The sequence below is a fragment of the Sciurus carolinensis genome, chromosome 3 (genome assembly GCF_902686445.1).
Source record: "Sciurus carolinensis chromosome 3, mSciCar1.2, whole genome shotgun sequence".
In the NCBI taxonomy this organism is placed as follows: Eukaryota; Metazoa; Chordata; class Mammalia; order Rodentia; family Sciuridae; genus Sciurus; species Sciurus carolinensis.
The window spans coordinates 164,206,655-164,218,654 of record NC_062215.1 but is presented as its reverse complement, the minus strand read 5'-3'; the positions used below and the strand labels follow the sequence as shown (position 1 = coordinate 164,218,654).

Sequence of the window (12,000 nt, the reverse complement as noted above, 5' to 3'; positions counted from 1 at the left end):
CCACGCTGCTACAGATAAGATTCTCAACTCAAAATTTATAGTATTTGTCATTCCTACCAGAAGAAGGGTATGTGTTTATTTAGAGTTTTGCATCACCTTAAAATATCAGTGGAAACACAGGCTGAATTTTATGGCACTGGTGACTGAACCTGAAGATGCTTAACCACTGAGTGACAATCCCAGCCCTTTCTACTCTTTTTTTTTTTTTTTTTTTTTTTTGAGACAGGGTTTCCCTATATTGCTTAGGAAGTTGCTGACGCTGAACTCGAATTTGCATTCCTCCTATCTCAGCTTCCCAAGTCACTGGGATTACTTACATACAGACGTATACCACAGTGCCTGGTCCTCATTAGATCCTATGGTAATAAAACTCAAAATCTATCTTATCTTCTGAATACCAAGGGCTATTTAGGCATAACTTTCATAAAAACAGAAAATCTAAAAATTACAGTCTTCCTAAAAGGGATGGGTGAGGGAAGAGAGGGAACTGTGTGTATTTTAAAGACAGTTTTACTTAAGGTTTACAACAGGGTACTATCCTCATTTTATAACCACTGAAACTGTGGGTAGACAACACAGGGCAGATTTCATCCTCATCTCAATCCAAAGATCAAGCTGGGTGTAGTAGCACATACTTGTAGTTCCACCTTGGGAAGCTGAGGCAGGAGGATCATAGAAGCCTGGTTTCAAGTCAGCCTGGGCAACACAGTGTGACCCTATCTCAAATCCTCTAAAGATTTCTAGTTCAGATGATATAACTCTCTTAATTTTAATCTGCTATACATAACTGAAGCTGTGGTTGATATAGAACTTAATGTAGTAGCACACATGGCCCAATGGTAGATAAGCAAAGTCACCAATGATCCTCCCCTAGAAATTACCTAACTTAAAAACATTATCAACAGTAGGGTACTGACCACAAGAACAGAGGTTAACATTTCTTTGAGGCCCAGACTCTCCAAGAAGCAAATGAAAACTATGGATCTTTTCCTCAGAAAAACACAATTACAAAGACAAAAATCTACACATAATTTTAGGTAATTCATGAACTTTCTTGCAGAACCAAATATAAAAATGCATAACAAATAAAAAACCAGGAAAGTCCTCAATTTGCAAATAACTACCGAAGTACATAAATGGAATGAATACGCACTGAATTATGAGTCTGCACGGCTTCAAAACCCAGGTTAGCCATTTCTAGAATTTTGTAACCTAGGATAAGTCATTAACTTTTCAAGCCTCAATTTTATTATTGTTAAGGTGGGGAAACTATATTAAATAATTACTAGGGTTAGTCATTTCTACCTTAGAAATTACTTCATTCAGTTCTCAGTTATGAGACATCAATTTTATTGAGATATAATTTGCATACAAAGCATGCCATTTTAAGTATGTGTCAATGAATTTTGATAAATTTATACATCTAGTAACCACCACAGTTAAGATGTAGATCACGTCCATTATCCCCAGAAAGTTCTCTAATGTCTCTTTCAGTAAGCCCTACAACCAGTTCTAGGGAACCATGAATATTTTCTGCTGCTATAGATTAGGACTGCCTTTTCTAGAAATTATTATTAGGAGAGGAGCACCATAAGTCCCAGGCACTATGTATTATCTCACTTTATTCTCAAAATTCTAAGAGGAAGCCAGTCATGGTGGTGCAGGCCTGTAATCCCAGTGGTTTGGGAGGCCGAGGCAGGAGGATCAAAAGTTTAAAGCCAGCCTCAGCAACTCAGTGAGGCCCTAAGCCATTCAGCAAGACCCTGTCTCTAAATAAAATATAAAAAAGGGCTGGGGATGTGTCTCAGTGGCTAAGCCCTACTGGGTTCAATTCCTGGTACAATTAAAAAAAAAAATCTAAGAGGAAACAGGTTAACATGCTGTCACACAGTGAAGGTATGACAGAATTGGATTTAAGCTATTTCTTTCTAGAAGTGTTTTACCTGGTATACAGGATTGAAATCGTAAACATCCCTCTTAAGTTAAAGAAATTATTTAAGAATCTATGGAGACAGAGACAGCGCTGGGGCAAGTGAGAGCCGGACGGGCACTGGGCGACTCTGTGCCTCGCTGAGGAAAAACAACTAAACACGGGCAAAGGAGATCCTAAGAAGCCGAGAGGCAAAATGTCATCATATGCATTCTTTGTGCAAACTTGCTGGGAGGAGCACAAGAAGAAGCACCCAGATGCTTCAGTCAACTTTTCAGAGAAGTGCTCAGAGAGGTGGAAGACCATGTCTGCTAAAGAGAAAGGAAAATTTGAAGACATGGCAAAGGCGGACAAGGCCCGTTATGAAAGAGAAATGAAAACCTATATCCCTCCTAAAGGGGAAACAAAAAAGAAGTTCAAGGATCCCAATGCACCCAAGAGGCCTCCGTCGGCCTTCTTCTTGTTCTGTTCTGAATATCACCCCAAAATCAAAGGAGAACATCCTGGCCTATCCATTGGGATGTTGCAAAGAAACTGGGAGAAATGTGGATTAACACTGCTGCAGATGATAAACAGACTTATGAAAAGAAAGCTGCTAAGCTGAAGGAAAAATACAAAAAGGATATTGCTGCCTACCGAGCTAAAGGAAAACCTGATGCAGCAAAAAAGGGAGTTGTCAAGGCTGAAAAAAGCAAGAAAAAGAAGGAAGAGGAGGAAGATGAGGAAGATGAAGAGGATGAGGAGGAAGAGGAAGATGAAGAAGATGATGATGATGAATAAGTTGGTTCTAGCGCAGTTTTTTTTTCTTGTCTATAAAGCATTTAACCGCCCTGTACACAACTCACTCCTTTTAAAGAAAAAAACTGAAATGTAAGGCTGTGTAAGATTTGTTTTTAAACTGTACAGTGTCTTTTTTTGTATAGTTAACATACTACCGAATGTGTCTTTAGATAGCCCTGTCCTGGTGGTATTTTCAATAGCCACTAACCTTGCCTGGTACAGTATGGGGGTTGTAAATTGGCATGGAAATTTAAAGCAGGTTCTTGTTGGTGCACAGCACAATTTAGTTATATATGGGGATGGTAGTTTTTATCTTCAGTTGTCTCTGATGCAGCTTATATGAAATAATTGTTGTTCTGTTAACTGAATACCACTCTGTAATTGCAAAAAAAAAAGTTGCAGCTGTTTTGTTGACATTCTGAATGCTTCTAAGTAAATACAATTTTTTTAATTAAAAAAAAAAAAGAATCTATGGAACTTCAAGTTTAATATTCTGACATAGTTCACTAACAGCTAGATTTGGGTAAACAGTTCAATTATATACGCAGACACAAAATTATTTAGGAGAAGTCTGATTTAGAATATGATTTATCATCCTCAACACTTAACCACAAGATGAACAAAGGCTGATGTACATTATTATATTTTAATTATAACCTGCTAAAGTCAATAGTCCTTTCCTTTCAACAGATGTGTTAAAAAATATATTATCAGGCTGGGGTTGTGGCTCAGTGGTAGAGCGCTCACCCAGCATGCGTGAGGCCCTGGGTTTGATCCTCAGCACCACATAAAAATAAAATAAAGGTATTACGTCCACCTACACCTAAAATATTAAAAAAATATATATATATATATATCAAAACTTATCAGGGAACTGTCCTCCCTTTTCTGTGGTACTCGGGCTTGAACCCAGGGCTTCATACATACTACGAAACAGCTCTACCTCTGAGTTACAGCCACAGTCCTTTGCTAAGTTGCCCAAAATGGCCTTGAACATGTGATCCTCATCTCAGTTTCCTGAGTTGCTGGGATTATAGGTATGTGCCATGGTGACGGGCATGTTTCCCCATTTCTGTTCAATGGTTTGTACATGGAAAATGTATTTCAGGTAACACTTTTATTTTTCTTTCCACAAAGCTCAGCACAGGCAAGATATTTACCAAAGTGAGAGATCAATGATTAACTCCAAGTATCACAACTGACAGTTGGTCTTCTATTTCTGAAATATCTTAACATTTAATGTGAAAAGTAGAAAGATATTTAGAAGTTATTTTAAGTAAAACATCCATTTATTGATAAATGGGAAAAATTATCATCCCCTTTGAGGAAACTAAAAAGTTGATGTTGATAGCTTTCTTAAACAGAAAAATAGCCAAATTATCAATATAACTTTATATTTAAGGGCCAGAATAACTCTTTTATTTTCTTACCAATGAAAATGTGACAGTAGGGCTGGGGTTGTAGCTCAGTGGTAGAGCGCTTGCCTAACAAGTGTGAAGCACTGGGGTTCACTTCTCAGCACCATATATAAACAAATAAATAAAGGTCTAACCCAGGCGCAGTGGTACATGCCTGTAATCCCAGCAGCTCAGGAGGCTGAGAGAGGAGGATCCAGAATTCAAAGACAGTTTCAGCATTTAGTGAGGCACTCAGCAAGACCCTGTCTCTAGTATAAAAAAAAGCTGGTGGTTAAGTGCCCCTGAGTTCAATCCCTGGTGTCCAAAAAAAAAAAAATACATAAAACTTAAAAAAAGAAAATGTGACAGTAAATAATAGGATTAGTTTGAAATGTAAATTATTTAAGTCTGGAAGTGGCTCGACGTAATTTTGAATGTCAACATAATAAGAAATTCCACTAAGAAAATGAACTTTCTAGGGTTAGGGATATAGTTCAGTGATATAATGCTTGCTAGCATGCATGAGGCCCTGGGTTCCATACCCAGCACTGCAAACCAAACTACACCAAACTGAAACCTAAAACCGAAAGTATTAATTTAATTACTCTCATTAACTTTTTAAAATAAGAACTAAATGCTTTTTTCAATAACTTTTAAAAATGGAAGTAAATAAGCAAAGAGAAGTCAGGCAATTTGCTTAGAGTTTCAGTGGGAGACTTGGGAAAAGCAGTGAATTAGATCCTGTAGAATGCATAGTTCTACTTGCCACTAAGGAGGACATCTGGGAGTCACAGCTTCAACAAAAAGATAAAACAATTAATGATGCTACTAGTTAGTTGGACAGTAAGAGAAAGACAAGAGTTGAGACATACTGAAATTGCAATGGAAACCAGTGAAGAATTTTTAAATGCCTATCTAACGCATTAGGGAAAGGTGTACATTTGTCTTTCACTAGCCCAACTGAAGATGTGTTACAGAAAACCTATGCCATGAGAAGACCTGTAGTTCTATTAATCTGAAGCAATTTAGTAGTATGTTACTTTATCAAGGAAGGAATCAAGAGTTATTTAACCAGTAAATGAACCTTGCCAAGTGGAGAACAATTTGTTATTCTTATTAATTTTTAGAATAATTTGGTGTAGTATTTCTGTACCCATTTAATAGAGAGAAAGAAGGAAATTATATTCTCTGGTGGCAGTAACGAAAATGATAGGATGGCTGGGCATAGTGGTGCGAGCTGTAATCCCAGCAGCTCAGCAGCCTCAGTCAAGAGGATCACGAGTTCAAAATCAGTCTCAGCAAAAGAGAGGTGCTAAGCAACTCAGTGAGACCCTGTCTTTAAATAAAATACAAAAATAGGGCTGGGGATGTGGCTCAGTGGTCAAGTGCCCCTGAGTTCAATCCCTGGTACCACCCCTACCCCTCCAAAAAAGATAGGATGTATTCTATAATGACAAGAACTTACAACTATAAATTTTTAGTATAATAAAATACTACTCAAGTCAAAATTTAAGATACTTCTTCACGTAACTCTGTATCACTTATTTTCCCACAGGGGAAGAAAATCCTACGTTCACATATGATCACATTCTCCTTTGATAGTACTTTCTGTCTCCCTACCTACAGGGATGATTTTCCTGTTGTTTAGCTTGGCATATTGTGGGCACTGTTACAAGAATTAACTCTTCTCAATTTGTAATGAATGATACATCATTACTGGCCTTTTACTCAGATCAGAAGAATAAAGGCAATTTGGTCTAAGGAAAGACATGAAGGATTGAGAAGGAGGTGGCTCAACTTTTTGTTTCAGTTTTATCATTAATCAAAAATAAAAGTATGAATGAGTGGTACAAATGAACTTGTCAGAGTTGCTGTGTGGTCCAAACAGCATAACAAGTGCAAATGCATCAAAAAGTTCAAGTTTTTAAATTACTGTAAGGAATTGTAAGTTAGATTAAGAAACGTATTGAGTATTTAAATAATGTACTACAGTTTTAATGGCTGTTTCAAAGATGCATTAAGGTGCAACTGGGGGAAAAAAAGAAACTAAATAGTTATAGAGTCTGGAAGTTATCCGTTAAGAGTGGCTTGATATCAAAGGTATATGATCATGGAAAGACATGATCAGATTTTGAGAGCCAACCTTGGAAGAATTTCCCTTTTATAGCCTCTTCCTTACAAGCAAGAACTACACCTTCCAACTTCCTTCTTCTCAATTATAGGGATAATTTCAAATAACAAAAAAAGCTAAAGAAATTACACTCAGTTGAGAGCCATAAAAGATATCTTTTCACTTTGATAGTGAAAAACACTTAGAAACATGGTTAGAGGAGAGAGAGATTACCGGTTCTAGAAATGCCAAGACAACAGAGATCAAATTCAAGGAGCAATGTTTTCTATAGATTAGTTATAATCAGTTGGATTTTTCATTTTATATTTAAAATTAAGACAGTTTTTCCTGTTCTATTTAGTATATGTCATCCCCCCCCATGTAATTTTAGTACATAACTCTCCTTAAATCACTTGCCCTTGGTGAAATCAAAGTGGGAATGGCCTTCTGAGGAGTGTGCTCAAATCAAATGATCCCTTTTCCCCTTTATGGTTATATATGCTCAGTGGTCACTTTCCTCATCTGTTGTCTTTCAATTAGCAAACTGATTCCTTACCTTGTACTAGGAATTGTCCTGGCACTGGGGAAAACAAGTAAATGGGATCCCTGTTCCTGCCCTTAATTCTATCTGCACTCAACAGGGAAACAGACAACAGAGACAGACTACAAACAAGTAAACAAATCCTATAATTCCGCACTGGGATGAGTGCTGTAAAGGTTGCTCTGACAGAAAAGTTAGGAGTTACAAGCTACTTTGAATAGTGTGGTCAGGGAGATTCACTGAAGCAGATTTAGGTGGAGACCTGAGAGAAAAGGAACCAGTTAGATTCACATGCTGTATGTCTGTCAGTGGGGAGAGAGGAGAAGGGCATTCCAGGCATAGAGGCCAGAAAGTGCATCCTGGAGTGGAAAAGTTCATTTACAAGAGCAAAAAAAAGCTCCAGCTTGGCTGGAGCTTAAGAAGCAAGTGACATAAAACAAAGCAGTAAACATGGAAAAGGACCATAATATATAGGGCCTTGTAGGCCACGACAAGGAGTCCAGACTTTATCTAAATATGCAATGGGAAGCCCAAGAGGTTGTTTCACACAGGTCAATTACAATATCCGTATTTCTAGTTTAAAGATCGTGCTGGTCAAACGAGTTGTGCGAGAAAGATTTTAAATGCAGAGAACCATAAGTCACATGCAATAAAATGCACTTTTCCGGGCCTCTATGCAAAGCGACTGGCTGGAGTCAGAAGCCATTTTCCTTCCCGCTGCGATGTGCCTAGGCGGTGATTTTTAAGCGCACCAGATGCGTCAGTCTGCCCACGAATTTCCCTCATCCCTGCCGGCGCCCTGCACACGACTGGTGCCCTGAAACTGTCGGAAAGTGCAATGAATCAATGAATGGCCGGCCGAGGCCGCACAGAGGGCGCTGCCGGCGTAGGACCAGGCCCCGCTGGCGATAAAAAGAACACGAAGTGCCGCGCGGGAGGCCGCGAGAAGCGTCCGGCGAGGAAAGTGGAGGCAGGCTCCAACACCGTCCAGGCGAGGTGTGGAGGGGGCCGGGGATCGCGCGCGGGGAGCAGAAGTGGCTGGGCTCGGGCCCGACGCAGGGAGCCAGCGGAGGCGGAACCGAGGGGCTGAAGAAGGATGTGGGCCCAGCCACTCACCGCTGCCGTGGCCAGGCTGTGCATGTTGGGAGCAGCCGCCGCTCTCCTTCCTTCGCCGGACGCGCCCGACCCGCGTCCCAGCTTCAGTGCCTTCGCCGCCGAAGAAGATGAACCGCCATCGGCCTCCACTCGCTCCGCCCCCTTCGTGGCCCTCTGACCTCTCACCCTTGATCCCACCCACACAACCTCTTCCCGCCTCCTAGCCTTCGGCCTAGTTAACAGTCCCGGAGTACGTCCTTTGTCACTTGAAAATTCAGGACCGAAAAGACTTCTGTGACCTATTAGTTCCCGCACTCCCCGGCATCAAGCAGGTATACCCAGTGGAGCGCGAACTCTAACCCGCCTCCAAAGGCCAGGGAAGGGCGGGAAAAGACCAGCAGGCTTAGGAGGACAAGCGTTGCGCATGCCCAACAGGGTTGACTAGGAGGCAAACGACGGGAGGTCGAAGTGGCGAGAGGGGGTGAAAAGTGCGCATGCGTACCACAGTCACGGCAGGGACGGGGCTGCCTGGGTTAGGCGTAGCTCGATTCTGGGGCGGGGCGAAGGCGTAAGCGGGGCGGAGTTTGCAGCCGTCGCGCACGCGCCTGGTCTGGTCGCGTCGAGTGTGCGTGCTTGCGTGTGTGTTTGCGTGTGGTCACAGTTCCCGCCATCAGCCGCTCTCGCTGTCTAGGGGGAGTGAGCCGCATAGCTTTTTTGGGCTCCGTGTCCCTTCCTTCGGTACCCCTGGCTCCTCCCCCTCTACGCGAACTCTGTGCTTCCGGCAGGCCTGTTCCGGGGCTTCGGACCCTCAGGCACAGGTAAGGCGGCCCAGAGCAGCTTCTCAATTGAGCCGTTTTCTCTACCCCCCTCCCCCGTGCGGTCCGCCCACTTAGCGTTCACTCTCCTGGAGTTCGCCCCGCTGCTGCTCAGCTGGCCCACAGCCCCTGTACACTCTCTGGGTTTCACAGGTACTCATCTGGGTGTTCCCTCTCCACTTTCTCCTTTGACCTGTTCTGTACTGTCACTCGCTCCTTCCGCTTCTTGAACCTGGCCCCTTTACTCTGGGGCTGTTGTCCGCCGCTTGCCCCCTAACTAGGCCTGCTGTCTGTTTTGGTGACTTCGTTGCCCCACATTCATCAGGTCTTGGACATGATACTTAATCTCTGTCTTGACCGTTCTTCATCCTCTTAATCATTTCCATTAAAAGGCATGGAGTGTATTTTTGTCGTGCATTTGATTGCATCCCATATCTAGCCATCACATCAAGCTGTCAGGTTTACCTATTTTAAGTCATGGCCAAGAAAGGAAATGATAATTGGTTGCAAAATGCCGTGTTTTGGAGTGGTGTCCTATAGTAGTTTTGTGGTATTGCTCTCCAAATTTCAGCTCTGTGTAAATGCCTCTTTATGGGTGGCAGTGCCCAAAAAGTCTTTAATTAGAAGGGCTATCAAAGAGGGGATATGTCAAGTAGTCATTGTATATCGTGGGTTACAGATCAGGGGATAGTCTAGGCTGAATGTGTAGATATAGTCTGTGTATGAATATGAGTATATATGTATGTCTCTGCCATATCGCTAGTTTTGGAGCTATGTACGTGGATGAAATGGCCTAAAGAGATTGTAGTGCTAGAAGAGAAAGGGACTTAGGATGGAGCATTTAGATATTCTTGATGGCTAATAACTGGATAGAGGGGATGAATCTTGAAAGAAATCAAAGAAGTCATGCATAGTGTTGCATTCTGCTGAAAGGTAAAATTGAAGGAGGACTGAAAGCCCCAGTGACATAAAAGTAATCAGTAGTCTTAAGGATGTTTGGGTTTAGTCTTAAGTCCTCTTTTGCTCTTCCATTCTTCCCTCAGTGTTAAATTCCACCAATATACTAGTGTGTTATGAAGTTTTATTTCCAGCCTATATTATTTTCAACTCCATATCCAAATAGCCAACTGTCTGCTTGACATCTCCACTTAACTTTTTTCTTAGAAATTATAAATTGTAACTTGTCTAAAACCAAAGTGTTAATCATTCTCTTCACACCCAGATTTCTTCTCCTCCAATGTCCCATTAAGTTGCATATGCATTTCTTCACTTACACAACTAGAAAATGAGTTATTCCTCCAATGCACGCGTACCTTCTCCAAATTCTGTCTGTTCTACTTCCAATATATATCTTGAATCAATTTTTGTACATCTCACTATCATTTTTTAATTCAAGCTACAGTTCTTTCCACCTGGGCTTGATATTTTTCTGACTTCCAGCTTTCTCATCTATAAAATGGGAATAATAAGAGTTTATACTTTATTTGATTAAATAAAATAATCGTGATGAGCACATGTCACACATAAATTGAGTAAGCATTAATTGTTAATTGTAATTTTTATAAGCTGAACAATTTCAATACTTTCCTATCCGGTTGCCCATTTTTTTTTTTTTCCATTCTTGTTTCTTTCCACTTTCTTTTTTTTTTAAATATTATTTTAGATGTAAATAGACCTTTGTTTTATTCATTTTTTTTCATATGTGGTGCTGAGAATTGAACCTCACATCCTAGGCAAGTGCTTCACCACTGTGCCACAACTCCAGCCCCTCCACTCTCCTTTCTAAATCCAGACAAACCACATTACTTCTCCATTCAACAATAATATGTCATTTCTTTTTCTGAAATCCTTCAGTGTATTTTCTGTTACTAAGTGTTTATTACATTTAGAATAAGATTTCAAAATCCTTCCGATCTGCATCTGTATAACTTGGTTCTTGTTTGCTTCATCTTACACCAATCTCCTTTCTCTCACCTCTACTATCCTAGTATGCCAAATTATTTTCCAATTCAGGGCCTTTGTGTATATTGTTCTGTTTACCACCCCCAGTCAACTCATTCTTCAATTTTTCAGTTTGAGTGATAGTTCCTTAGAGAACAAAAACAGAGGAAAAAAAAAAATCTTGATTTTTTTTTTTTTCTTTCTCTCCTTAACCCTCAGGTCTTAAATCATATTTCATCATGCCCTGTATTTTATTTTATATCATTTTCCACAACTTGTAATTATAGATTTACTTGTATGTTTATTAGAAGCCTCTCCCCTACTGGGATATAAGGGTGATTATTTCATTTTTATTCCTCAAGAATTTGTTAAATGAATAAGTACACTGGAACTTGCTATAAAAACCATCATTTCTACTTTCTGACAGGGCCTTGGTAGGTTCAGTGATAGATATATGATGGTCTTGAGAATCTGAGGCACCTGTTTGCTTAGCACAAATCTCTTACGTTCAAATGTAAGTTATGACCTCTGTTTTCTGATTTTGAATAATTTATCAATAGTATTTAATGTCAGGAAGTTAAAAAAATTGTCTATTTTGGAAGTACCAACATAATGATATTCTTATCTCATGAGAAACACTTTTTTCCATTCTGCAGGCAAATTAAAGGATGCATCAAAAAAGGGGGGGTTCAGCTTTGAAAACTTTTTTTCCAACCCCCTCCCCCTCCATACACACACACTGGTTCTAGCTAGGAATTAAACCCAGGGGTGCTATACCGTTGACCAACATCTCCGTCCCTTTTAATTTTTATTTTGAAACAGGGTCTCACTAAGTTGCCCATGCTGGCCTTGAACTGTGATCCTCTTGCCTCAGCCTCCCAAGTAGCTGGGATTACAGGCATGTACCATCATGCCTGGCATCCATAATTTACCCATTCATGTCTCATAAAACTATTCAGATTTTAGACTGCTTGAATTGAAGATAAATTTTCTTTAGACAAACTTCCTTCTTTACTCTCGACTGTAACACTAATTTTATCTCTATTGCACATTGGTTTTATGAACTTTTAATTAGGAAAGAATGCCCTTGGATATCAGAATAGTGGTTTATATATTTTAACAGGTTAAACTATGAGACTATTGAAGATGAGGTTTTTATAAGTAAGAAAAATCCATGTTTAAATCAATTCTTGGTGGATGAGAAATGAAATATTAAAATAATTTCTTGAGGGTAGAATTTGTGTTGAAAAATAGGGAATAAAAAATTGAAAGTGTGCAGATGTCAGCCAGGCAGTTGGATTTATTTTCTAAGTATTGACAAGCTAGGGAAAAAGTTTGAAATGAAATTAGTGCAATCAGTTGCAAGTATTTAGCACTTACTAAATGTTATT

The 12,000-nt window shown here is 40.1% G+C and overlaps 2 protein-coding genes and 1 pseudogene across 2 annotated transcripts in view; 2 read left to right on the top strand and 1 right to left on the bottom strand.

Annotated features, from left to right (window-relative positions):
• The window catches only part of Cnot9 (CCR4-NOT transcription complex subunit 9), a 44,725-nt gene extending 36,425 nt beyond the window's left edge, over window positions 1–8,300 (bottom strand). Inside the window, exon 1 of the mRNA XM_047543064.1 lies at window positions 7,875–8,300. Within this exon, the coding sequence (XP_047399020.1) occupies window positions 7,875–7,898 (24 nt within the window). The 5' untranslated portion in view covers window positions 7,899–8,300. The remainder of the gene's footprint in view (window positions 1–7,874) is intronic.
• On the top strand, window positions 1,878–2,725 carry LOC124981334 (high mobility group protein B1-like; annotated as a pseudogene).
• A 207-nt stretch (window positions 8,301–8,507) lies between the features above and the next one.
• The window catches only part of Usp37 (ubiquitin specific peptidase 37), an 87,460-nt gene continuing 83,967 nt past the window's right edge, over window positions 8,508–12,000 (top strand). Inside the window, 1 exon segment of the mRNA XM_047543065.1 lies at window positions 8,508–8,671. The gene's annotated coding sequence lies outside the window, so the exon portion shown is untranslated.